Source organism: Odontesthes bonariensis, chromosome 16 (genome assembly GCF_027942865.1).
Source record: "Odontesthes bonariensis isolate fOdoBon6 chromosome 16, fOdoBon6.hap1, whole genome shotgun sequence".
NCBI lineage: Eukaryota > Metazoa > Chordata > Actinopteri > Atheriniformes > Atherinopsidae > Odontesthes > Odontesthes bonariensis.
This window is the reverse complement of record NC_134521.1, coordinates 36,301,137-36,326,045: the sequence shown is the minus strand read 5'-3', so window position 1 is coordinate 36,326,045 and position 24,909 is coordinate 36,301,137. Positions and strand designations below refer to the sequence as shown.

Genomic DNA, 24,909 nt, shown 5'->3' with positions numbered 1-24,909 from the left:
CAGGAGCACCTGTAAGCAGACAAGCAGAGAACAAACACACAAACAAAAAAAAAACATGTATATTCTTAAATAATGCTTTTGTTTATATTAGAAATATAAGATTTTTCTTTTGTTTTTATGAGAAAGTGTTTGTAATTTTGACTGGAAACAGCATCTTAAAAAATAACCTCACAGGACTGGCACGGCACACCTGTTGTTTGTGCAGTTTTATATGACCAACTTTTCATTCAAAGCAGGAAAAACTTAACTTACACCTCCAAAAAAATGTTTTGAGATCAGGAAAATGAAACATGTATATTCCACAGAACTCCCAACGTTGTTCTTTCACAAAGGTTCAGTATTTTCAGTGTTGACCCAACTCAGAGTTTTGTGAAAAAGAGAAAAACACTTTAACAGAAACTGTAAAACTTGTATACTCGCTGCAGTGGTACGTTTGCAGATGCATGGCTGTAAGCAACACAGAAGTAGTATTTTCTTTTTTTCAATAACCTAAGGTTTAAAACATCTCTACAACACTTGTTCAAAGGGAAATCTGCTCATTTTCATTTTATTTGCTCCAGTTGGACAGCTTTTATTCACCATTAATGCAAATCATATACTGGCCTGCTATTACACATCCAAAACACACATTCATAAGCATGATTACAAAGCATAGAAAAAATTCACATAAATTGTCCAGAGAGAAGCTCATGGCACAAGTATGAAACCCAGTGGACACTTAGAGGATTACAAGATGACAGCACATAATCTGAAAAGAACAGGATTTGCACGTTCAGTACACGGTTCCTTTATTTTTGTCTCAGGATAATTGGTCTGAAACAAACTGTGCTTGTCCATTCAACCATCAGAATCATTGTTAATTACATTTACAGGTGACATACATGGGTTTTTTCCTGATTAAAAAAAGGGGTGAGTAATACGCCATAAAAGTTACAGATGGTTTGTCATAGATCCCATATATTTCAGAAGATTCTATATCCGGGCATAGATAGGACTAAACATCCAGTCTCGAAACATTCTCAAAGCTAACTTCACCTACACATCAACACCAGCTATTAGCTGCTTCTCATTAGCTAATGCAAAGACGTGCTACTCTAAATGTAACTTTAGTCCACAGTTAAGTGTTTTCATCTGTTGTCGGCAGTTTTCAGGCTTTTCTGTCTCATGAATTGACTTTCCAGGTCTTCTATTCTAACTTTTTCCTTTCCTTTCAGGTCATTCCTCAGGTCAGCAAGTTCCTTTGCACTGAAAAGGAGGACATGAAACACTTTTAGAAATGACCTTTTGTTAGAATATTTCAGGTGAGATGAGCGTTAATGCTAACTTCTGATGACTGTGTGAGGCGGACTGTTCCTGTGTTCACCTGAGGGGGATGAAAAGGATTCCACATGTCAGGTTGAGCTGTTGAAGGATATCAGGAAGGCTCGGAGTGGAAAACTGCAGAGGAAAACAGACGAGCTTTCAGTAACACATGACCCATTGCTTTTGTTGTCGTTCCTGCAGAACTGTGCAAACCTTTGGAGCTGGGATACAGGCACTCGGTGCGTCACTGTAGATGTGGTTGATGGCTTTCTGAAGCATCACAGCCTGCTGAGTGAGTTTTCTCAGGTACTCTGAGCTCTTCTTTGTATAGTCGTGGTTCTCACCAACCTTCAAAGGTGAAGCAAGGAATTCTGTGAGTTAAAATCATGAAGATCAGGCATGAAATCAGCACAAACAGCAGGCAGCATTTTAAAGCCCACCTGGCTCTTATACATGGAATAAGCCTCTTTCTCGTGCTGCAGAGCTGACCGAAACTCCCCTTTACTCTCGTACACGGTGGCGAGCAGATGGTGACTAGACCAAAGACAGACAGACAGATATGGAAGTAAAGAGGAATCTGAAGAGGAACATGATGACGATCGGCCGTACGTACCTCTGTGCATGCTTCAGGGATCTGGCACCATGGTATTTTACTGTTAAGTTTAAGGCATTCTGGAGGTACTTGAGTGAAAGCTCATATTCCATCAGTCCATAAAGCACTAGACCCAGCATGCTCTGTCATGGTGGAGCACAACAAGGATATTAACAAATCATTTCCAGCTGTAACAGCACTGTTTCACACAGAAACAGTGAGGATTGCTTGATCAAATACTTTTACCACATGTTTATTACAATCTTTGCTCCAGTTTTTAGTGTGGGAAGCTTTCTTTTATATATGTATAAATGTACACGTATGATTGCTGTTGGTTCTGTAGTTTAGCAGAGCATACGTTCATTCTGCTGCCTTGGATTTGTTCGTGACTTTCCCATACACCTGTTTAAAAACAGATGTCCTTTATTTCTTTGTTTTTCCTTATTTTATGTCGATATTGTGTGCACATCGTTGTGTGATACGTACTGACTGAACTTTTGCCCGTCCTGTACTCGTAAAATAAGAATTTTCTTGGTAAAACAGTGGTTATTTCGACTAAAATGAATAGAAAGGTCTTCCTCTTTGTTTCCTCTATTTTGTCAGTAACTGCAATATTTAGTTGAAAGACTCTCACAATGTGTTTTGAAGACTAGAAAGACTACATTAGACTGGATTAAACAGACCAAACCAACCTCACACATTCATGGAAATCTAAATCACTGTGGAACTGATTTTCGTGAACAGTAGGTCAGATAAAATACGATAAGAACGCTTTGCAACGCTTACATCCAGCAGCGCTACTTGTGGATGATCATCCCCACTAACAAGCAGGGTGAGGTAGCGAGCACGATACAGCAGCTGCAGAGAAGTGGAGTGGCAGCCTCCAGCAAAGCAGTACAGGGCCAGAGAGGTCTGGATCACAGGTAGAGTTCAGTGTTAAACAGCAAGATCATGGTGTTAGAGTTCAACAATCTCTTTGTGGACCCATGAAACAGCGAAGGAACTCACATAGTCTTGTATGGTCTGTGGATGGTCTATTCCTTGCACTCTCTCAGAACTCATAACTGCCTTTTCCTGGTAGCTGAGGGCCTTTGAGACGTGGATAGAATAAGAATAACATTATGAATTCTGTCATTATCGTGGGATTCAGAGGCTGCGTTTAACAGCCTGAGATACAGATGGTGATACAGAGGTGTTGAGCCCGGTTAAAGATGAGCAAACATCACGACAGAAATGATATTTACATCTGCATTTCCCCCCAAAACGTAGCTGAGCCGTCCCAAGAGGCGCAGGCACGTGCACACGTCCTCGTGCAGGATCCCACACACGCTGCTGAACAGAGTCAGGGCCTGGCCGATCAACTCATGACCGTCTCTCAGAAGCCCTGCAAAGCAAAGCAAAGAAGTGCTCTGAATATGAACAAATGGACGTCTTCTGTACACTCACTGCACATCAGGACTGGTATCCATTCATCAGCTGTCAGCAGAGGAGAACAGATGTAGAAACAGCTGCATGTGAAGGAGGCGGCCCAAGCTAAAGATGATAGCAGGCAGCTCGTGTAACCTTGTGTTCCCCCACGTCATTTACAGGCCGTAAAACAACATCCACAGTTTCTCCTCTACACAAAGAAGTAATTTATCTGATAATTATCCAGACTTCAGCAGCTGATTCACTCCAAATGATCCCCCAGCAGCGCTGCTAAATGTCTGCACGACTGTCTCACTCAGAGAACCGAAGCCACCTTTAACACAGGATGAAATCTGTGGGTGTTGGCCTGCATCTGGTGTCTGGTTTATTAGGGGATCCGTTGTTGGCGCAGACAGACATCAGCAACAACTGCTGAAAACTAAATGTGCTTTTTGCTTAGACTTCCTCACGCACATCAGAGGAAGTCAGATTTTAACGTTGTGCTTCCTGAACTCACTGAAACCCTCTGAACATCAGATGAGCTGGGAACAATGCAATGAACCTTTATATTGTTGTTGCCTGGCAACCGTGTCCTACTGAGTCACCTTGCTTGCATATTGTGGAAGTGCACGGACTTTCTGCATCAAAAACAAGACCTGTATGATCAGATGTATTTTTCCAGCTGCGTATCAGGTGATGCATTCTTAATAATAACTGCCTGATATATCACATCATGATGGTTCCTGCTGTCGGGCTTGTGTTCGTGCTTGTGTTCGCGCTTTCATCTCTCACCCTGCTGGACCGCCAGCTGTGCCTGCTGCACAAGCCGCGTGGCGTCAGTCGATGTGGGTTTGAGATGTTTGACCACGGGAAACATGTTGATGATGTCGTCCTCACCGAACACTGGCCTGTGACGGGACTCAAACACATACTCTCTCAGCTGCATCTGAAGACAGAGGGCAGAAAAGAGTGGGTCAGGTACACTTTCAAAGATTTGGTGAACCTGTGGCAGGGCTTTAGTTTTTAAGCACCTGCCAGACTTTGGCTCTGAAAAGTCCTGAAGCGATGTTAGCCCACACTGTGTGCTTCAAACATGCATCAAACTGCTGTGGGGGGATTTAGTCCTAATGGATTAGCTGCCTAACACGTAAACTATATGTTCATTCAGTGTTCTGCAACAAGTGCACTTTAAAGCCCTGTTCCCACCTACTGTAATGTGCAAAGGCCTCCATTTTGTTTCTAAGTAGTCAGACTTGTTTTCTTTAAAACTGCCGTTGATCAGTAGTTCTCCAGCTTTCAGGAGGTCTTTCATAGCTTTTCTTTGAACAATGCCAGCTTTTTAACTCATTTTCAATCAAGTCTTTGGACTTAGGAGTTTTGTTTGTCTGTTTGTTAAGCTACTTAAAACTGACCTAAGAAAAAATAAGCTTTAGAAACATCTACCAAGCAACAACTTCCTGTTTTTTTATTAGAAATCAAAGCTAAGTCCTCTGGAACCTTAAGCATAAAATGTGAGCTTTCTTTTCTCTTTTTTTTTCTGTCAGTGTTGCAAAATATGTTGCTGTGGCCAGAAAAGATGATGAAAAGATTTATTTATCTCATCTCAGAAAAAAATGACCAGATGACTCCAACAAGTCGATTTCATATCTTTTTATCTAAATATCTTGGCCGTGAAACACAGCTTGGATTTCAGGTAATAGGCTTGTTTCAGATATTTTAGCCAAATATCAAATCTTTTGACACTACAAAAGTTGTTATTTCTGGATAAATATCAGTTTTAAGCTCCAGAGTTTGCATAATGTCACATGCTCATGTCTTCCGGAGGCATGCTGGATGTCTCACCTGGATGCCTGTCTTCATGGCGATCTCTCTCAGAAGGGAGATCCTCTGAAGGTTGTGCCTCTGTATTACTTCCTCTAAACTTTCACTGAACACAGAGAGAAGTGAGTAAAATCCTACTCTACTGGAACACACTCCTGGGTGTGCGCACACACACACACCTGTTGATTGGATAGTGGTAATAATCCTCTGCCTCAGCCCTAATCCTGCTCCACAGCTCGCTGGAAGTCAGCTTCACCCACTCGCTGTCTGTCGACAGGCCGACTCGGCTGCCATGACTCCGGCGGCGGCGGCTCCGGCGCCGGGAGAGGAGCTCGTCGGAGCAGGAGTCGGACGAACAGGACGGGGAGCTCAGGAGGCAGTTTAAGAAGTGACTGACAGCTGCGGAGAAAGCTGCCGGTTCCACATCCTGCCGCAGAACGTGGTGTTAATATCAGAAAATCAATTATTATTATTAGTATTTGGTTGAGATGAATCCACAGAAACTGGGCACCTGTAGATATATCCTGAAGATGTGTTTCGCACTTCTGATGATGATTTCACTCAGAGAAATTCTCTGTGAGGAAACAGAAAGACCTTCATTCTCCAGCATCTTTCACAGATCTACAAATCTTTATCCAAGACATAACTTTTTCATTCTTTCTCATGAATATTGTATTTGTACATTTTTCCATCACAGTGTAAAAAAAACAGCATGATTTCATCATTTTAAGTGGAATAACAGAAATTATGATAAATAACTTTAGTCAGTGTTCTTTGGCTGAGAATTCAGATCTTATCATTCTGTAAAAGTGTGAAAAAAAGAGGAAATATCAGCATATAGTCTACAGTTTTCCTTATTTCTTTTCCTTTAGATTATTACAAATGTTGCTGTTTATTAGGTCTGAGAGGCTCCATCTTAAGCAATAAAAAACTGCATTCTGGGAGCACTTCTGTCTGAATTCACTCTCTCTCCTGCTCACATGCTGATGAAGTTCACATTTAGATACAGAGCTCATTGTTGTAGTTTGGTTGCACTAAATGAAGTCCAACTCGATGCAATAACTTTTCATTTCTTTTCCATTTTGCTTTGTTCATATGTTACCATGAACAAGAAATCCCATAACTGCATAGTTATGATGTGCCACAGGGGTTTGATCTACTATTTTTGAGTGGCTTTAGGTAATTAAAGTAGATTTTACCCTCCTCCCATGTAAAGTAACTGCTACACAAAGTAACCTACAAGGTTTCTCTGTTGATATTAAGCCTCATAAGTTCTGTAACTTTTACACAGTTAAACTGTCCCCAACAAGCCATACACTTAAAATACAAGTGGTGAAAGTATAAAGGGAAACAGGAGATATTAGTGTTCATTTCATCCTGTCTGGCTAAACTCCTCTAAGTGTTTGTAGTCGGTCCAAACAGCAGCGTCTTGTTTCCAGATATATTTACATCGACAGAACATATCTTTTACTTAAAAACGTTGCTTTTTACCACTCTGCTCTGTGGGGATGAAGAGCTCTTTCATGTGCATTAGGAAAACTGCCGCTCACTGGAACACTTTTTAATCGATGAAAATGCGAAAGAATGTTTCTGAAAGCTTTCTTATCTTGAGTGAATTCTGCCTTCTTTGCATAAAACAAGGGGAGCAACTGATAAAGGTTTGGTGAGTGCATTGGAGTCAGAGATGTTTGTATGAGTCTATGTTTAACTGCACGGCTCACAGCAGTTGTACCTGAATGTGGCAGAGTCTCCCTCTCTCCTCCATTTTGTCCAGCTCCTTCATTACAGCGCCCAGATACCGTGCATTCACCCCCCGCTGATGCAGCACTGAAACCAGGGTCGCTCCATCCATCGGCACCGCTGTGTGGTCCAGACAGTCCCTCAGCTGCCACACAGATAACACACACACACACACACCTCAAGCTTCACGGCCATGATGGAGGTGAGCCTGCTACTGCTGCACGTGACTCACCACTGCCGGAATCTGATTGGACAGCAGGAAAGCAGCCGCGTCCCATATCAGCCGTCTGTGACTCTGAAGCTCCTCGACACGATCAGAGGGGAAACGAACACCTGCAGCAAACAGAGACCCTTAACCACACGGCTCTGTGTGTGTGTGTGTGTGTGTGTGTGTGTGTGTGTGTGTGTGTGCGTGTGTGTGTGTGCGTCCTAATGCGTGTTCAGTACCTGGGGACAGGATATCAGGGTTGAAGCGGAGGTCAAAGCAAGAGTCGCTGACCGATCCAACAGCTTTGCAAGCTTTCAAGATCACATTTCTTCTCTGAGATTCTACAGAAAGCACAGAAATGAATGCCCTGATCACAGTCAGCTGACCTCAACCACTTTACTTGGTGTAAGCAATCAGAGGCAATAGACAAATAGGGGGGTATCAACAGGGATTAGGCTGATACAGTTGATACCCCCTGTATCAGTTGCCCATTGGCAAATCTTTTTGAGCTGAGTAACCATTGGCAACTCAGTTCAAAAAGATTTGATTTGCTGAAGGTTCTCTTAATGTTTCCCAGGTCAGAAACAGGAATAAACACAGAAAGAATTCACAAACCCTACGAGGTGAAGAAGTTTCAGTGAAATGGATTTATAACCTGAATGATTTCACAGCAGAATGAGCTCCTGAGAACATCTGAGCAGCACTCTGAAGCTGCATGAGAGCAACTTAGAGTTTCAATCATTAATCGATGCTTTGATGCTACAGCATCCCCTTAAAAAAGCAGCTCTACTTGTGAAATCTTCATTTGTAAGGTGCCTTATAAATACAGCTGGCATAGAACTGTACTTCAGGGGTATTAATAAGTAGCAGATTATTAATAAGTAGCAGATTATTATTAAGTAGCAGATTATTATTAAGTAGCAAATTATTAATACTCGTAAAATAAAAGTATCTCAGAATTAGACATTACAATGTCGGGCATGTCCGTCTCTGCTTTTGGCTGAAAATTCTTCCAAAAGCTCAGAAAACCGAAGCTAACTGACCTCTCTTCCTCCCTTTGCAAAGGGCCAGTTTCTGCATTTACTGAGTAATCTGGTCTTTTTCTTGCCTGCTGCTCCGTGTGCAGCCCCCAGCTCACAGGCCGCCTCCTCGCTCTGCTTTGGGGTTTCGTCCTGTTTGCCAGGCTGACTGAGCTCCTGGGACACCATCTGCACATAAACCTCGTACCTGAAAAACGGACGAGACATGAGACACGAGGACTACCATGGATGATCTTGCTGGTTTAAAAGAAGTTGTGCCCTGTTCCTGACCTGTGCTGGACGAAGGCCTCCATGAGCTCCGGTCTCAGGCTGGCCAGGCTGTGACGATGAAGATGTGGGAAGCCCAAGCTCTGGCACTCCTTCGGCACGTCGTCCGTCGTGTTTATCTCTGAAAACTGGAAGTTGGGATCCGGTGGGAAAGTCCGCAGAAGGTCCAAGATGTAAGGACGTCCATCGTTCCCGAAGATGCCCACAGTGGATATGCCTGAGCACAGCTCCACGGGAGTGTTGCTGTGGTCGAGTACCTGGTGACGCTGGATCCTCAGCGGTTTGCTGGTTTTATCCAGAAGCTCAAGAAACCTGCAAAAAAAACAACAACTGGTGTTTGATATAACTTCAGTGAGAGAATGTACTGTTTGATGTGCGTGTGTGTGTCACCTTGGGTGTGTAAAAACAGTTTTCCCATTGTCATTAGAGCCATAGACTATCTGATCGTGATTTTTCTCCAGGATCCCTGGAACAATCGTCTGTGCCACAACTCGAATGCCACGATAATCCACCACAGCCGTCCCGAGTGTGTAAAGCCCCTCTGCGTCAACAGATGAATACGCCTGCAGCAGAGCAACAAGGAACACAGCTTCTGTGAGGGGAAGCCTGTGTTTCCCCTCATCAGGGCAAACGCAACACTGGGAGGATCTGTACCTGCGCTCCACTCAGGTCGCACACGGGAGCAGCGTGAGCAGCGCTGTTCCCCCCCAGGGGTCCGTAGTGCTCAGACATGTCAAAGCCCTGGCTGAAGAAGAGGTTGTTCCACACAAACATCTGCAGTTGAGGCGACTCTCCCGGGTTCAGCGGCATAACGTTACCGTCGATGACAGCCACAGCACCTTGTGCGGCGGCAGCCACAAAGTCACTGTTGGTCTGCAGGAAGAGAAACACAATCTGGTCCCGGAGCAGGGGGGAGGATGGCCATTTATGTTTGTAAATAATAAGTTCTATCAATTTAGTTTTCTTTGGGCAGTTAGAATATACTTTAGTTAGTTTGGAATCAAAATCTGTAATTAATTTTTATATTTGAAATTGTTTAGAATATTTTGGTAACTTTTAGACCCTCCCATTAATTAGACAGATTAAGAACACACCGGGGGCATGTTGGAAGGGCTTTTTGTTTGTCAAATGTCCGGTGTGAAGATGGGAGGTTTTGGTAAAATGATTGACTTTTTGAGCTTGTAAAATCAGATTAAGTTAACTTACGTTTTTCATCTAAGTTGTAAGAGATTTTTAGTTATTGTTTTGTTCATATTTTTTGTTGGAAATAAACTACATATATTTTTTAAACAATCTAGTCTGAAGTGCGTGCAAGAATCAAACCACCTGTTTGACCCTTAGAAGGCCACGACAGATGGCTTCACAGTTCTGTCATTTAAAAGCCTTAGGAGGAAGGGTTAGGCTTAGGAGGAAGGGTTAGGCTTAGGAGGAAGGGTTAGGCTTAGGAGGAAGGGTTAGGCTTAGGAGGAAGGGTTAGGCTTAGGAGAAAGGGTTAGGCTTAGGAGGAAGGGTTAAGCTTAGGAGAAAGGGTTAGGCTTAGGAGGAAGGGTTAGGCTTAGGAGGAAGGGTTACGCTTAGGAGAAAGGGTTAGGCTTAGGAGGAAGGGTTAGGCTTAGGAGGAAGGGTTAGGCTTAGGAGGAAGGGTTACGCTTAGGAGAAAGGGTTAGGCTTAGGAGGAAGGGTTAGGCTTAGGAGGAAGGGTTACGCTTAGGAGGAAGGGTTAGGCTTAGGAGGAAGGGTTAGGCTTAGGAGGAAGGGTTAGGCTTAGGAGGAAGGGTTACGCTTAGGAGGAAGGGTTAGGCTTAGGAGGAAGGGTTAGGCTTAGGAGGAAGGGTTACGCTTAGGAGGAAGGGTTAGGCTTAGGTGGAAGGGTTAGGCTTAGGAGGAAGGGTTAGGCTTAGGAGGAAGGGTTACGCTTAGGAGGAAGGGTTACGCTTAGGAGGAAGGGTTACGCTTAGGAGGAAGGGTTAGGCTTAGGAGGAAGGGTTAGGCTTAGGAGGAAGGGTTAGGCTTAGGTGGAAGGGTTACGCTTAGGAGGAAGGGTTAGGCTTAGGAGGAAGGGTTAGGCTTAGGAGGAAGGGTTAGGCTTAGGAGGAAGGGTTACGCTTAGGAGGAAGGGTTAGGCTTAGGAGGAAGGGTTAGGCTTAGGAGGAAGGGATAGGCTTAGGAGGAAGGGTTACGCTTAGGAGGAAGGGTTAGGCTTAGGAGGAAGGGTTAGGCTTAGGAGGAAGGGTTACGCTTAGGAGGAAGGGTTAGGCTTAGGAGGAAGGGTTAGGCTTAGGAGGAAGGGTTACGCTTAGGAGGAAGGGTTAGGCTTAGGAGGAAGGGTTAGGCTTAGGAGGAAGGGTTAGGCTTAGGAGGAAGGGTTAGGCTTAGGAGGAAGGGTTACGCTTAGGAGGAAGGACGAGGAAAAGTCCTGATCCGTCTACCATCTAACTTTCATGAGGGACAGAGCTGAAAGGATGTTGCTGGAGGGCCTGTGGTGTCACCTTGAACATGCTCCTCTCTCTGTGCAGTCGCTCCTGCAGACAGTTCCTGGGGAGTTCTCTGCAGCCCTGCAGCTCCTCGTTCCATTCCCGGCTCTGAGGTCACAACACACATCCTCAACATAAGCATGGACAGCACCAGTTTGACTCAAATGCAAAACCTTTGCCCGTGCATGCGGTCCAACCTGGCCAGCTGTGTGCTCGTCCTGGCCCATTCGACTGGTGTGAGTCTCCTCCGCTCTGACGCAGTCCAGCGTGTGGTCTCCCTGAGGGGCGATCCAGCTGATCACCTGGAAAGGCGCCGCCACGCGCTCGTATGGGTGCTGCTGGACTCTAGTTCACAGCAGGTGATAGAAGACATTCTTGGGTTGCTTCTGACTGTAAGGTTTATTGTGAGGCGGTCATCTCTTAGTTTGCTCACCTCCTCTTCTGCAGGGCACCGAAGTTCTTCTTGAACGCAGGGCTGACTTGCCTCAGCAGCTCGACCAGAGAGTGACAAAGGATTTTGGGAACTGCAGGTTTGGGGCTAAAGTTGAAGGCAGTTGACCTGGGACAGTTGGAGAACAGTAAGTTTTAAAAGCACTTGTTGGGTGTGCAGCCCAGTCGACAGAGAAAGCCTTTCACGCTGTGTTTTGGGTCAGAATGTTACATCCAGACTCATTCTAAGATGAGAAACCTGGTGCAAGCACAGTACATGTCACATGCTCACTTGTGTAACTTTGAGAGGACAAAACATTTTTTTTAGAAGGACACAACAATAAAAAGGAGCCTGTCGGCAGCTTTGTGATCACTTTATCTCATGTTGTGCCTTGAGCTAAATGCTAATACAGTGCAGTCTCAGATATAGCACTACACACTGCAACATGATGCATTTTAAAATCTGTGGAATCATCACCACCTGGTGACAGCAGCATGAATCAAAGATCTTCTAATTTCAGATGCAGTTTGACACTTACTGGTTGAGGTAGAACCCCCGTGTTGAGGATGTGATGTTGAGCTCTTTGTCTTCCATGGTCAGGACCTGGATGTACATCAGGTCCCCGTGCATCCTCCTGTTTCCTGGGGGAGGGTTCCAGTTGCTCATGGTCAGGACCCGCAGGCACTGGAAAGACTGCAATGCCACCACTGTTTCACTGTAACTGACTACACGTTTCACTGAACAGCACGTGCACATTTTTGCATATTTGCGGATGCCTCACCTTCCAGTCATTGCTGACGGGCAGCAGTGGAGTCAGAGGGCGCTCCTTACATCCAGGGAGGATGTGCTCTGGAGGGCTGCAGTCCACGGACACTTTTTCAGAGGCTCGCCTCTTCCCAACACTGTCACTATCTGAAGGGACGAGTTGAAGGGTTGAAGGTGTGAGGACTTCCAGGAGAAAAGCTCAGACGGGAGAGAAGGGCATTACCTTTGTCTCCTCTGGTATATAAAGACAGGTAAGACAGCGAGCTGCCGTTGACGCCGTTGTATGCGTCCGTGGGATCCAGGCTCCTCAGGAGATCCCGTACGTGTCTGAGATGAAGACGGACATCACGGACGGAGTAAGAGTCTGAAACAAGAGGCCATGCTCAGAAGGTTTTACTCAAGTTTTCTCTCAGACTGGATTTGCATAGCAAACCAAAGCAACAATAAACTGTTTTATTCTCCATCTTTGAGGCAAAAAGTATTCAGTTTCAGCTTCTAAGAGAAGACATCAAAGCATTTAATCACTAGTGTCACTTAGATGGTTGCCATGGTTGACAGATTAAGAGCAGATGCTCACAGCTTGATCTTACACTGCCTCCTGAAGTGAGTGGTTATTGATCGTTGATCTAAAGCCCTATTCGGACGGGACTAGTTTAATGGGGGGACCTGGGGTAAAGTAATAATAACCGGGAAATCTAGTCCCGTCCGAACGCGCCACGTCAGTAAAGATAGCGGAGTATGTCGGTAAACTTTGCCGAGAATTCTACCTCCTGTGAAACGGTCCGGAGTATCTACCATAGGTAATACTAATCCCGTGCGAATGCGACCTTCGGTAATAAGTACGGAATATGTCGTCACATCCTTTTAAAGAGAGAAACAATTAGGTATGTCTGTTTGCAAATATGGAGGTTCTGGATGAAGCGCTGCGGACTTTGGCTTGCTTCGACCTGGTCGGCGCCATGTCTGTTTACAGATGGGGTTTACGGAAGTGAAATGAAGACGTGCATAGCATCCAGGATGTGACGGTTGTGCGTAACCAACAACTCCTCCCATGTTAGATGAATATTACAGGGATGTCTTGTCCCGTCCGAATTGGTCATTTCTTCTCCCTGGCGTCGTCTGGTTAACCAACATTACCAGACGTCCCCCCATTGAACTAGTCCCATCCGAATAGGGCTTAAGACACATATAAGACCTAACTTTAAAGTTTCATTTTAGAGGTTATACATCAGAAATATTTCAAACTAAAATAAATATTTCTGCAGTTGCTGCCGTCCCAACAACACATGTGATCATCACAAAGGGACAAAAGGAAGAAGGAAGCGGTTACCCTCCACCACCCTGATCAACGCCCCCTGCTGGATGTCCTGGATGGAGCGCAGCTCAGCCAGGTTGTCCAGAGCGGCGCCGCCCAGCTGCAGGGAGAAGCAGGAGCGGTGGCAGCTGAGCTCATGATCCATAAGAACCTGATGCAACTCGGCCACCAACATCTGTTCTGACACCTGGGAGCGCAGTGGACAGAGAGCTAGACTGGAGTGACATGAAGACAGAGTGAAGTATCTGTAGGAAATAGTGACTGTGAAGAACCTGAAGGTCAAAACTTTCTGCTCCAGGAGACTGAATTCTGACGGTGAGGCCCGTCTCCTGCAGATCAGCTATGTCTTGAGGGCTCGGCTGTTTTCTTTTCCCGTCATCACACAGCTCTGAAAGATCCTCCTCCGGGTTCTCTGGAGCTGCTGCCGACAGAGGAGACAAGAAGAGGGTGTGAGGATGAAATCTGTGTGCACTCTGTGGAGGAAAACCTTCCATCAGATTTAAAATGGGGATAAACTGTTATCATCACAGATGCATCCTGTTCAAAACTTCTTTTGGTGTGAAGTGCTAAATGAGCAAACAATGGCCAGATTTCCTGAGAGCAGGAAGCTGGTGATGAACAGCTTTTTTTAAGGCTTGAAGCAAAAGTTGGCTGTTTAATCCTCAGAAACTATCCTCAGGGATATGGAGGGTCCTCTCACAGACACACCAAGAGCTGGGAACATATCTGAAACCCACAGCTGCCCTGGTCTGTCTTTGCAGGACTTTAGACCTCACTCTGCTTCATTAAGCCATTCTCTCTTGGTTTTCCATCTCTACTTAGAAGTTGAATACAAATGATATATGAGGATATTGATGCACTTTATGTGGCGATATGATGAGATGCACACACCTGTGACACGCGGTGCTGCCAGAAACAGCCTGTCAACTAACAACATGGCCCCCTGCTTCATCTCAGCTCCTCCATCCTTCTCCACCTGGGTCACAGCGGTCCCAGCTGGGTCCCTCTCCAGAACATGCTGCAGACCCGTCCTGTTGCCATCCTCTTCCCTCTCCAGAACATGCTGCAGACCCGTCCTGTTGCCATCCTCTTCCCTCTCCAGAACATGCTGCAGACCCATCCTGTTGCCATCCTCTTTCATCTCCAGAACATGCTGCAGACCCGTCCTGTTGCCATCCTCTTCCCTCTCCAGAACATGCTGCAGACCCGTCCTGTTACTATCCTCTTCCCTCTCCAGAACATGCTGCAGACCCGTCCTGTTGCCATCCTCTTCCCTCTCCAGAACATGCTGCAGACCCGTCCTGTTGCCATCCTCTTTCATCTCCAGAACATGCTGCAGACCCATGCTGTTGCTATCCTCTTCCCTCTCCAGAACATGCTGCAGACCCGTCCTGTTGCTATCCTCTTCCCTCTCCAGAACATGCTGCAGACCCGTCCTGTTGCTATCCTCTTCCCTCTCCAGAACATGCTGCAGACCCGTCCTGTTGCTATCCTCTTCCCTCTCCAGAACATGCTGCAGACCCGTCCTGTTGCTATCCTCTTCCCTCTCCAGAACATGCTGCAGACCCGTCCTGTTGCTATCCTCTTCCCTCTCCAGAACATGCTGCAGACCCGTCCTGTTGCTATCCTCTTCCCTCTCCAGAACATGCTGCAGACCCGTCCTGTTGCCATCCTCTTTCATCTCCAGAACATGCTGCAGACCCGTCCTGTTGCTATCCTCTTCCCTCTCCAGAACATGCTGCTGACCCGTCCTGTTGCTATCCTCTTCCCTCTCCAGAACATGCTGCAGACCCGTCCTGTTGCTATCCTCTTCCCTCTCCAGAACATGCTGCAGACCCGTCCTGTTGCCATCCTCTTCCCTCTCCAGAACATGCTGCTGACCCGTCCTGTTGCTATCCTCTTCCCTCTCCAGAACATGCTGCAGACCCGTCCTGTTGCTATCCTCTTCCCTCTCCAGAACATGCTGCTGACCCGTCCTGTTGCTATCCTCTTCCCTCTCCAGAACATGCTGCTGACCCGTCCTGTTGCTATCCTCTTCCCTCTCCAGAACATGCTGCAGACCCGTCCTGTTGCTATCCTCTTCCCTCTCCAGAACATGCTGCAGACCCGTCCTGTTGCCATCCTCTTCCCTCTCCAGAACATGCTGCAGACCCGTCCTGTTGCCGTCCTCTTCCCTCTTTGCCTGCGTCTCATCTGTGAGGAGGACGCTGTGGTCTGCTGCATCAACAGTCTGACCTGTCAGCACAGATGTTCCAGCCACTTCTTCATCACTTTGATTACCTTGTAGTTTCTGGTCCTCGCAACATTCGACGGGCTTAAAGCTCTTCGGAGTTCCAGAGAAGCTATTGCTGGGTTTTACAGGAATGTTCTCATCCTTGAGCTCAGCCGGCACCTCTGAAGTGTTTTCAGAGTTTTCCTGAGCAGTCACAACACTCTGCTGCACCTTAGAGTCATTCTTTTCATCTGTGATCGACTGTTTTTGGAGCTCCATGTTTTTCTTGCCCATTCTCTTCAACAACTCGACCTCATCAGAACCCTCTATGTCCCCCCTGCCTCCAGAGTTGGTCCTTTTCTTTTCTTTCTTCTGTTTCCTGTTGAGTTCCAGGTCCACCTCTTTCCCTTTCTCACCCCAGGTATCAGGCTCTTCTGCAGCATCAGTGTGCACTTCTCTCTCAGTAGTCTCATCATTGCATTTGAGTATCTCTGTTTGTGTCTGAACTTCTGCCTGAGACTGAGTCTGAGTCTGCACCCCCATCCCGCTCTGGGTCCCAGCTTCAGTCTGTGTCTCAGCCTCAGGGTAACCGCCCTCTCTGCCCTCTCTGCCCTCTCTGCCCTCTCTGCTGCTCCTCTCGTGTCTCTCGTCTCCGGGCTTGTCCACTCTCAGCCCTTCCTCCTCTTCAGACACCAGCAGACACACCATGGGTTCCACCAGAGTCACCTCCCCGCTCGGGTTGCTGCTCAGAATGATGTCAGGATACAGGAAGTGCTCTGGTTCGAGGCCCGGGTTAGTGGTGCCGGTGGACACGGTCAGCAGGTCGTCCTCCAGGCTCGGCGAGTCACATTCGCTTTCTTCGCTGGACAGCAGAGGGGATCGGTCGGCCCCACCCTGATCCAGAGCATTCTGACACTTAAAGAAGTTTGAGAGTCTTTGGCAGCACAGGAAGATGTTTCCCATGGTGCCTTGAAACGCAAAACAGAGACACAACTGTCTGGGTAAAGGAGAAAATATCACAGGGATTTCATTTAGGTTTTCCAACTTCTTCAGTATCTAATAAGAACAACAGGCACATTGTAGGAAAATGTCTACCAGATCTACAATATTACTCTGTAGGTGAGCATCCATTGTAAAGATGCTACTCATCATGGTTTTCCTGTGAAGCAGAAAGTAAAAGAAATTTGGGAGAGAAAAGGGGGGAAAACTGCCAGAATCTCTCCTCCCTTCCATCAGCCAAACGTGGGCGGGTTCATGCGCTAAGAAGAGATCCTCAGCAACAGGAAGACCCTCGCTTTACCCGATATATACCCCATATTGGGACCTTTTCCTCCTTATACTCCCTCGTCTGATACTGTCTGAAAAGATCATCAGCTGGTTAAGTCTCCTGCTGCACGTTACATTTTCCAAAGCATAAAAATGGAGCTAAGAGAGTGTGAGAGTCTGGTTTCCCAGAAAACTGGAGTTACAACATGCAGAGACACAAGCCCAGCTCCACAGAAGATGGGACGCTGCGTAAAATGTGAATAAAAACAGAATAAACCAATATTCTGTTCACAAAATAACACATAAAAACATAGAAAAAGTCAAAAGAATTTTGGTTATTCATTTAGTTATTGAAACAGGGAAACAAAAGGTTGGAAAAGCAACTCGGACTGAAAAGAAACAGGTCAGTAAAATAACTGGGTATAAATGGAGCACCTTAGAGAGGCAGAGTCTCTCAGGGGTAAGGATGGGGAGAGGTTCTGCAATCTGCAAAAAACATTTTAAGAATAAGGCTTTGAATTTTCCATAATCTACACTACATTATAGCATGGAAAGATTCAGAGAAACTGAGAGAATCTTTGGTCATTGGTCATGCATGCTCCTTCCATCTTAGAGCAATATCTGCTCCCATCCAGACGACGTCTTTTTCAGGGGAGGCCTTAGATATTTCAGGAGGACAATGCTAAGCCGTACCTCATCGTAGAAAAGTCCACTGAAGACACAGGATTGTTGAGCAGCTAGCATCATATATCTGACAGGAATGAGGCAACTTTCCTGTTCTCCTCAGTTCTCTGACGTTCGCAGACGCTGTCAGAAGAGGAGGAGGCATCAAACAGGGGCAAATGTGGCTGTGTGCAAACTCTTTTTTGTTGTTGTTGCTGCCATCAAATTCAAGATGAAGGTATGTACTTCCTGAAATAGTCAAATGTCTCACTTTCATCATTTTCTATTTTTATCTGTGTTCCATTGTTAATAAAATATTGTCTTCTGATCATTGTATTCTGTCTTTGTTCACATTTTATACAGCGTCCCAATAAATATTGCCTTGAACAGCTTTAAAATAACAAAACGCTGCCATGATGTAGAATTGTACTCCTGGGTGACCCCTGGCTGGGAGGAGAAACTTGAATCAAACTCTTCATCCCGCTCTGTCAGCCAGGTGTTAAATCATTCCTTAAATCTGTTCGAAATAAGCAGCTCGGAGCAGACACTGCCATGTGTGAGCGGCACACATGAACACAAGCAGCTTAGAGCCTTTAACAACAGCTGATGACAGAGCAATTACAGCGTGTTCCCACAGCAGTGTCACCTTACATACACTGGAGCACCTTGGAGACTAAATCCCATCAGATGGAATGATGATGGATATGTGAGAATCCTGCAAGACAGATAAAAAGGTGGGCTGAGAATCTTTAGTTCAACAGAAATCACCCTAAGACTTCATAAGCACGTCCAAATCCAGACAGCAGAGACTCTTAGCACATGCAATTCTATTTCTGTAGAAGCAAACTACAGTATTAAAGCTCAGAAGAACACAAAAAGAGAAAAGTGCCATCAGTTTCACACATGCATGTGATAGAGCTGTGAGTCCTACCATCCCGTGTGGAAATGGGGGATTTCTGCCAGTCTGTGTCATCTTCTCCAAGATCCTCTGCTTTCCATCCTGCTGAAATCAGAGAGCAGAGTTTCCCAGTTCCTCTAGTGCGTGAGTGTCCCCTGTCCTTGCTGCATGTTACACAAACCGTGTGTGTCCCAACATGTGTGTCTGCCCTTCATGGGCGGAGAGAGAGGAGCTGTGGCGGAGCGAATAGGTCCTCCTCTCACACGGCAGTACCCGCCCGGGTCCAGCAGGGGGCAGACTCTCTGCTACATGATGTCACTTCCTGTGTTCAGACCAACCCGTGCACTCCTCTGTGGGTGGACACATTTTATTGCCATCTACTGGCTAAAGGTTACATTGCCCTTCACCTCTGGTCAAAGCAAGAAACATTTCCCCTAAAATGAACACATTTAGAGTAAATTACCCACAATTCCTGTGAAGGCGATGTAATCTGCTGGGTGACAATGTGCCAAAAAACACTTTTTAACACAAAGATTTTGTAAAAACAAATCTGCGGCGCCATTTATGCTTGTTGTAGTTGTAAAAGACGAGGAAAAAAGATGCAGATCAGTTGCAGAAACATCAATCTGGATTATTAACACATTAAACGTCCACTGAAGCTACATGTTGCAATGTAAGGAAACAGGAAAAAGCCCAAAGTCTTCAACAGTATTTCATTTAAAAAAGTTGTGTGAACATATGCAGGAAATGCTTCTGATGTGTGAAGGAGGACTTTCAAAAACTGCCTTTGATTTTCACTGGGAGTGTATTTCCTATTACGTATCATACATATAAGTAATGGCCTAAAATGAGCCCGGTCTCATTCTTTGGGCCATCCCCAGCATCCATGCTGGAACACGTCCAACAGAAAAGCCTTTCAGCTGGTTGCTGAGGCATTTACCGGTGAGGGCTCCTGCTCATGCATCCCCTCCTCAGGCAGAGAATGCACCAACAAGCCTCTCTGCAGTCGCTCTTCATTCACTTTGTGGCATGAGCTGAAAAGCACGTCTGTGGTTGCCATGGCAGCGCTGCTTTTACATTCTGAGCACGGTGGCCAAGCCCGCTGTGGGAACGCTGTAAACAGTTTCTGTTAGTGCTCAGTTTCACTGAGGTAGCATCACATCAGGACTTTTTGTTTTCCAACATGTGCCAATAAATGAGTCATAAATAGAATTATTTATGAATAATTACAGCTCATTAGTATGTTCCTGTTCATTTAAATTACATCTCACTTCATCAAAGTCATTTTCTTCCCATAAAACCACAGATGATCTGGAGAAGTTTCTGCCTTGTGTGCACACTCACCCAGAGGAACCAGAGAGAACACAGATTTTACATCAGATTCTCTAACGCTGGTTAGACTGCTCCTTCTGAGAGTCTCTGAACTCACCTAAATACCCATTCCACAGAATTTACCATGCAGAGGCCCAGAGTTAATCAGAGAAATGATTAACACAGGTGTTTGTGTATTGTACATGCATTGTAGTGATACAATTTATATTTCCTTGGAAGGCTGTTAACTGTGTCAGATCTGTTTTTATGCAGTGACATTTTGTATGGATGAGACTTGGATTTTCTGCCAGTCAAGAATCAGGGCTGCAGTGCCACCCTGTGCAGAGGCCGGACCCATCTGGGGTACTTTGGACTTGGGCTTGCCTTCTTGCTCAGCTTCCTCTGCTGTATTCACACCCATGTTCAGGGCTGTTTGATCATCCAGGACACAGGCCAGCACCAGATCTGTGTGGCCTTTAAGATAACCACCTGTCTGATCATGGATTCTGTTTATAGATCTGACCAGGCTTCAGAACAACCGGAGAAATAGGAATGAAACACTATTGGGGCATCATACAAAATAAACTGGGCTCTATAACAGCTGTGGTTCAGAAGGAAATGTCTCCCTGTGTCCTGATGAGTGAAAATGTCCTGTTCGAATCTTTTGCTCATCGCTGTAAACAGACAACATGACAACAGAAATGCTGTTTTGCCTTTACTAGGCACATTGCATGGATTTAATAAAGTGCAAATCATACAAAATGCCCCGAAGCTTTCTGGAGTGATCCCCTAAATCTGGAGTACAGGTACTGCAGTGAGAAAGCAGCCGCTTTGAACGATACAGTGAAAGGGTTCATTGATCCAGAGGCAAGGCTCCTCATTACAGGCAAAGCTGTGATCAACAGTGTTCAAATGAAAAGGCATCCATATGAGCCCCTAATCTGTCTATTCACACCTTCAAAGTGCACAACCCACGTGACTAACCCGATAAATACATCCATCTGTAGGTATCTAACTGCCTCTGGAATCTACAGCCTGGTGTTTGTCTCCTCTGAACCTGCCTCTGGATGAAAGGCTGAAATCTGCTGGAAGACGCCGCCGCCTCTCCGCCTGTGTCAGAGAGCCGTCTCTCCTTCCCCCGCGCCCATGTCCACCCGCCTGGGCACCCTGCTGTCCTCTATGTCCTCCCACTCGTCCTCCATGCCCTCTGCATCCTGCGATCTCATTGGTTGGCTCAAGCGAAGGAGGCGGTACCTGAGGGGCACCAAAAAGAGGGCGGGGTCAGGCATGGGGTGTGGCCTCTGGGGTGATGTCACTCTCTCTTGTGGGACACAAGCTCTGACCCTCTCCTCCCTCAGGCTGATGCGCCTCTTTTTTCCAGCATCTGGTTGGTCCGGGGAGATGGGAGGAGGCGGAGACAGGAGCCAGTCCTCACCTTCGCCGTCTCCATCCTCTTCCTCCTCCTCCTCCTCCTCCTCCTCCTCCTCCTCCTCCTCCACCTCCTCCTCCTCCTCCTCCTCCTCCTCCTCCTCCTCCTTTCCTTCGGCTTCCTGCTCTCCCTCTGCAGCAGTCCCTGCACTCTGACGCTGCTGGAAAAGTTTTAACCGTGCGCTGTGAAGTTCGTGGTAGAGGGTTGTCGTGGTGACGTTCTGGCGTTGAAGCTCTCGGTTCAGCAGCGTGATCTTGTGACTGCGGCGTTTCAGCTCCTCCAGAAAGCATCGCTCCTCCTCCCTGAGGCTCCTCCCGAGTGCTGAGGCCCGCGCCCTGCCGGCTCGCAGCTCCCCACGCGCAGCAACCATCATGCACTGCTGGCGCTCCAGGAGGCGCTCTGCTGCCTCACATCGTGCTGCCAGCTCCGCCTCCTCCTCTGACAGACACAAACATACACAAATGCAGTTTCTATGGAAACCATCTCCAGAAGAAAATGCCATAGTTGTTGAGAAAATATGAGTATGTCTGCATTGAGCCTTTCATGTGCCTCATTAATCCTTTTCGTGTGACATTTCAGGCATTTTTCCTGAATCTGCTTTGGCTCCTCTTACAGTTGTGAGATGCAACACCGCTATCATAAAAACACATTTCTGTGTGAGCCTGCACATGTGCTGTCATAAAAACACATTTGTGTGTGAGCCTGCACATGTGCTATCATAAAAACACATTTGTGTGTGAGCCTGCACATGTGCTGTCATAAATACACATTTCTGTGTGAGCCTGCACATGTGCTGTCATAAAAACACATTTGTGTGTGAGCCTGCACATGTGCTGTCATAAAAACACATTTGTGTGTGAGCCTGCACATGTGCTGTCATAAAAACACATTTGTGTGTGAGCCTGCACATGTGCTGTCATAAATACACATTTCTGTGTGAGCCTGCACATGTGCTGTCATAAAAACACATTTGTGTGTGAGCCTGCACATGTGCTGTCATAAATACACATTTCTGTGTGAGCCTGCACATGTGCTGTCATCAATACACATTTCTGTGTGAGCCTGCACATGTGCTGTCATAAAAACACATTTGTGTGTGAGCCTGCACATGTGGTATCATAAAAACACATTTCTGTGTGAGCCTGCACATGTGCTGTCATAAAAACACATTTGTGTGTGAGCCTGCACATGTGCTGTCATAAAAACACATTTCTGTGTGAGCCTGCACATGTGCTGTCATAAAAACACATTTCTGTGTGAGCCCTGCACATGTGCTGTCATACATATAAATTTATGTTAAAAACACAGAAAGACGCCATTAAAAGCCCACAAAAATGCCAACCGACCATGAAGCAAACCAGTGTGGTGCAGGGGGGTAAACAAAGTGGAATTGTGGTATCTCAGCCCCTGGGTGCTCTGGGTCTGTGTCACGCCCAGGAATGTGCAGAAAAACAGTCAATCTACCCAAAGCGCGTGGAAGCACGTAGGTTTAGGGTTCACAAACTTTTTTATGTCATTACTTTAAAGCGACACGTCTTTCAAAACAGAGACGTCATAATAAACACAGGCAGAGACCAAGAGATTAAACAGTGAGAGGATCATTTTTTATGCTCCAGTTTGAAACTGGTGCAGATCTAATAACTGCTCAAAGTGTTGAATTGTACTGAAATTGCAGTTACATAATGAATATGGGGTCCAGTGCAGCTTCACTAACATCCAAACACAACGTTTGCAGGGATTATAACATGAAGAACCCACTTTCACAGGGGGTTAGTTACTGATTAGTTAAACAAAAGTTTTCATGATGGCACGATTTTTAAAATCAAACCAACTCGAAATGAATCAAATTACTTGAAAGTGTCTCACTTTGTGTTTCATCTTTTTTTGCTAAGCCGTATATAGATCTTAAAACTTCAAATGTGTGGTTAATAATTTAACAAAGACTGACCCAGTTAGGGCCGAGCTCAGGACCTTTGGGCCATGCCTGTCCAGTGCTAGAACTGAGCCATAAGTGTCAGAAGTAGCCAAACTTAGGCCCAAGCATGCCTGCCATCCAGTTCAGAAGCCCGTCGTATCTAATGTGGACAGAATGTGCAACGGCTGACACCTGATCTGGCCTTTATTACTGTCAAGTGTCATTGCTTTGATATCGGTTTCCAGTAATGAAGTCGCTTCAACTGTGTACCCCTGTGAAACAATCCTTCTCTGTGCAGTCTGGTCTTCCCATTTATAGATATGATACACAATATCAGTTCTTCCAAGATGCACTTTTCCTGTTGTCAGCAAAGGTTTGTAATTCCTCACCTGCTGTGCTTCTGTCAGGGAATCTGGAGTCCAGCTCACAGCTTAGCTCTGCACACAGTAAGAAAGGACATTAGAACATGAGACAGGGTGGCAGAGAGGCATGCATGTTGGAATATCCTAGATCCAAGTTAGATTTTAAATCTGAACCCCATGTGAAGTCGGATTAATCTGACCAGCCCTACATAGAATTCCTGCTACCTGCTGCTCAGGTAAACAGCAGTTCCATGATTTTTTAAACATCTGGGAGAGCTCAGCTTTGGTTGAGTTTCACTGTAAATGAGGGACGGCCGTCCCTCCCCAGGGTCCTAAAGAGGAACGCGTCGCTGCACATGTGTGAGTGATGATTTCAATTCAAGAAAAAAAGACAGAAAGTGAAGAAACAAAAGACAATCAGGTAAAGCGTGACGTTTTGGTGGTGGTCGGTATTCCGGATAATGTGTGGCTGCTGTTAATCGCTCGGCCTTTGTTTAACAATGAGTTCAAATAATTCTACAATCATTTTTAGTTCAAACTATTGGCCCATAGGGAATAACAAAAGCAGCTACTAGAGCGCCAGTTAATGCCCAAATAATTTATTGTCATGTTGACAGCGTGGTCCCCCCCAGATGAATAAATGTGCGCCCCTGCAGGGAGCCTGACCGTGGCAGCGCCTCTTCAGGTGGGTGATCTCCAGCTGCAGCCCCGTCAGCATGGCCAGGTGCTCCTGCTTCAGGAAGGCGATGCCCCTCTCCACACTGGCCACCTGCAGCTCCAGCCTCCCGGCATCCATGGCAGAGAACCCCCGCAGCCTGAGCACATGCGCTGGTGGCTGGCTGTCTGGAGGAGAAAAGCAGGGACACCGGAACACTGCTCAGGAGAGAAGATGCTTATATTCTTGTGTTTGTCCGCTCATTGGCGCCACTACATCATATGTGGCTGCGTTATCAGAACACGCGCACATTTGTACATGCATGAGGCATCCTCTCTAATTTCACCTCTTTTATGGCCATTTGTGCACGGCTGTCAGCATCTAGCTGTGGCAGTGCTTTAAGCCCCATCCCTGACATCCCTGAAGGTGGCCTACCGTGATGCGGAAGCGCGATCTGCTCCAAAGCCTCTCTCATGGATGTGCGTATGGCCTTGGACCCGTATGTCTGTCCTCGATGCAGCAGAGCTGCAGAAGGGGAAACAAAGACCCGATCCCTCTGCAAAACCACGCTGGTTAGATGTTCTGCAGATATGTTGCTGTTCTCCTTTCTCAAAGTGGGAATGAATCCTGCAGCAGCCGGATAGGAATAACCTCCTGGTAACCTTCCGCTGTGACGTGCAGTGCGGCGCCGCGCTGCGCTCACAACAAAGCAGCCCGGGATGAGGAGTCATCGGTGCCACCGAGGAGGAGGAGGAGGAGGAGGAGGAGGAGGAGGAGGAGGAGGAGGAGGAAGGGGAAGAGGCGGGGTTTCAAGATGGCAGCAGCTGCTGCCCACCA

General features: G+C 46.3%; 2 protein-coding genes across 7 annotated transcripts; both read right to left on the bottom strand.

The window, feature by feature from the left end:
* Positions 1–140: 140 nt before the first annotated feature.
* LOC142401549 (clustered mitochondria protein homolog) lies at positions 141–18,651 on the bottom strand. Of its 5 annotated transcripts, none has more exons than XM_075487013.1 (30): positions 18,434–18,651; positions 18,149–18,217; positions 14,253–16,541; positions 13,634–13,782; positions 13,377–13,548; positions 12,270–12,410; positions 12,063–12,193; positions 11,820–11,974; positions 11,285–11,410; positions 11,049–11,196; positions 10,867–10,959; positions 9,032–9,271; positions 8,768–8,940; positions 8,381–8,689; positions 8,179–8,297; positions 7,310–7,411; positions 7,095–7,195; positions 6,855–7,007; positions 5,634–5,696; positions 5,302–5,549; positions 5,144–5,228; positions 4,094–4,247; positions 3,139–3,278; positions 2,903–2,983; positions 2,681–2,806; positions 1,916–2,037; positions 1,743–1,836; positions 1,516–1,650; positions 1,364–1,437; positions 141–1,245 (listed from the first exon to the last, which is right to left on the bottom strand). In XM_075487013.1, the coding sequence occupies exons 3-30, from the start codon at positions 16,534–16,536 to the stop codon at positions 1,128–1,130; spliced, it is 6,036 nt and encodes a 2,011-aa protein (XP_075343128.1). In that variant the 5' UTR covers positions 16,537–16,541; positions 18,149–18,217; positions 18,434–18,651; the 3' UTR covers positions 141–1,127. The 5 variants fall into 5 exon arrangements, with proteins under 5 accessions (XP_075343128.1, XP_075343126.1, XP_075343130.1 ...); XM_075487011.1 differs by having other exon boundaries at positions 18,154–18,217; XM_075487015.1 differs by having other exon boundaries at positions 9,032–9,250; positions 18,154–18,217.
* A 1,762-nt stretch (positions 18,652–20,413) lies between these two features.
* LOC142402038 (coiled-coil domain-containing 92B-like) lies at positions 20,414–24,800 on the bottom strand. 2 transcript variants are annotated; one of them, XM_075487487.1, is made up of 4 exons: positions 24,508–24,800; positions 24,084–24,260; positions 23,445–23,492; positions 20,414–21,578 (listed from the first exon to the last, which is right to left on the bottom strand). In XM_075487487.1, the coding sequence occupies exons 1-4, from the start codon at positions 24,545–24,547 to the stop codon at positions 20,827–20,829; spliced, it is 1,017 nt and encodes a 338-aa protein (XP_075343602.1). In that variant the 5' UTR covers positions 24,548–24,800; the 3' UTR covers positions 20,414–20,826. The 2 variants fall into 2 exon arrangements, with proteins under 2 accessions (XP_075343602.1, XP_075343603.1); XM_075487488.1 differs by having other exon boundaries at positions 24,084–24,256.
* Positions 24,801–24,909: the final 109 nt, after the last annotated feature.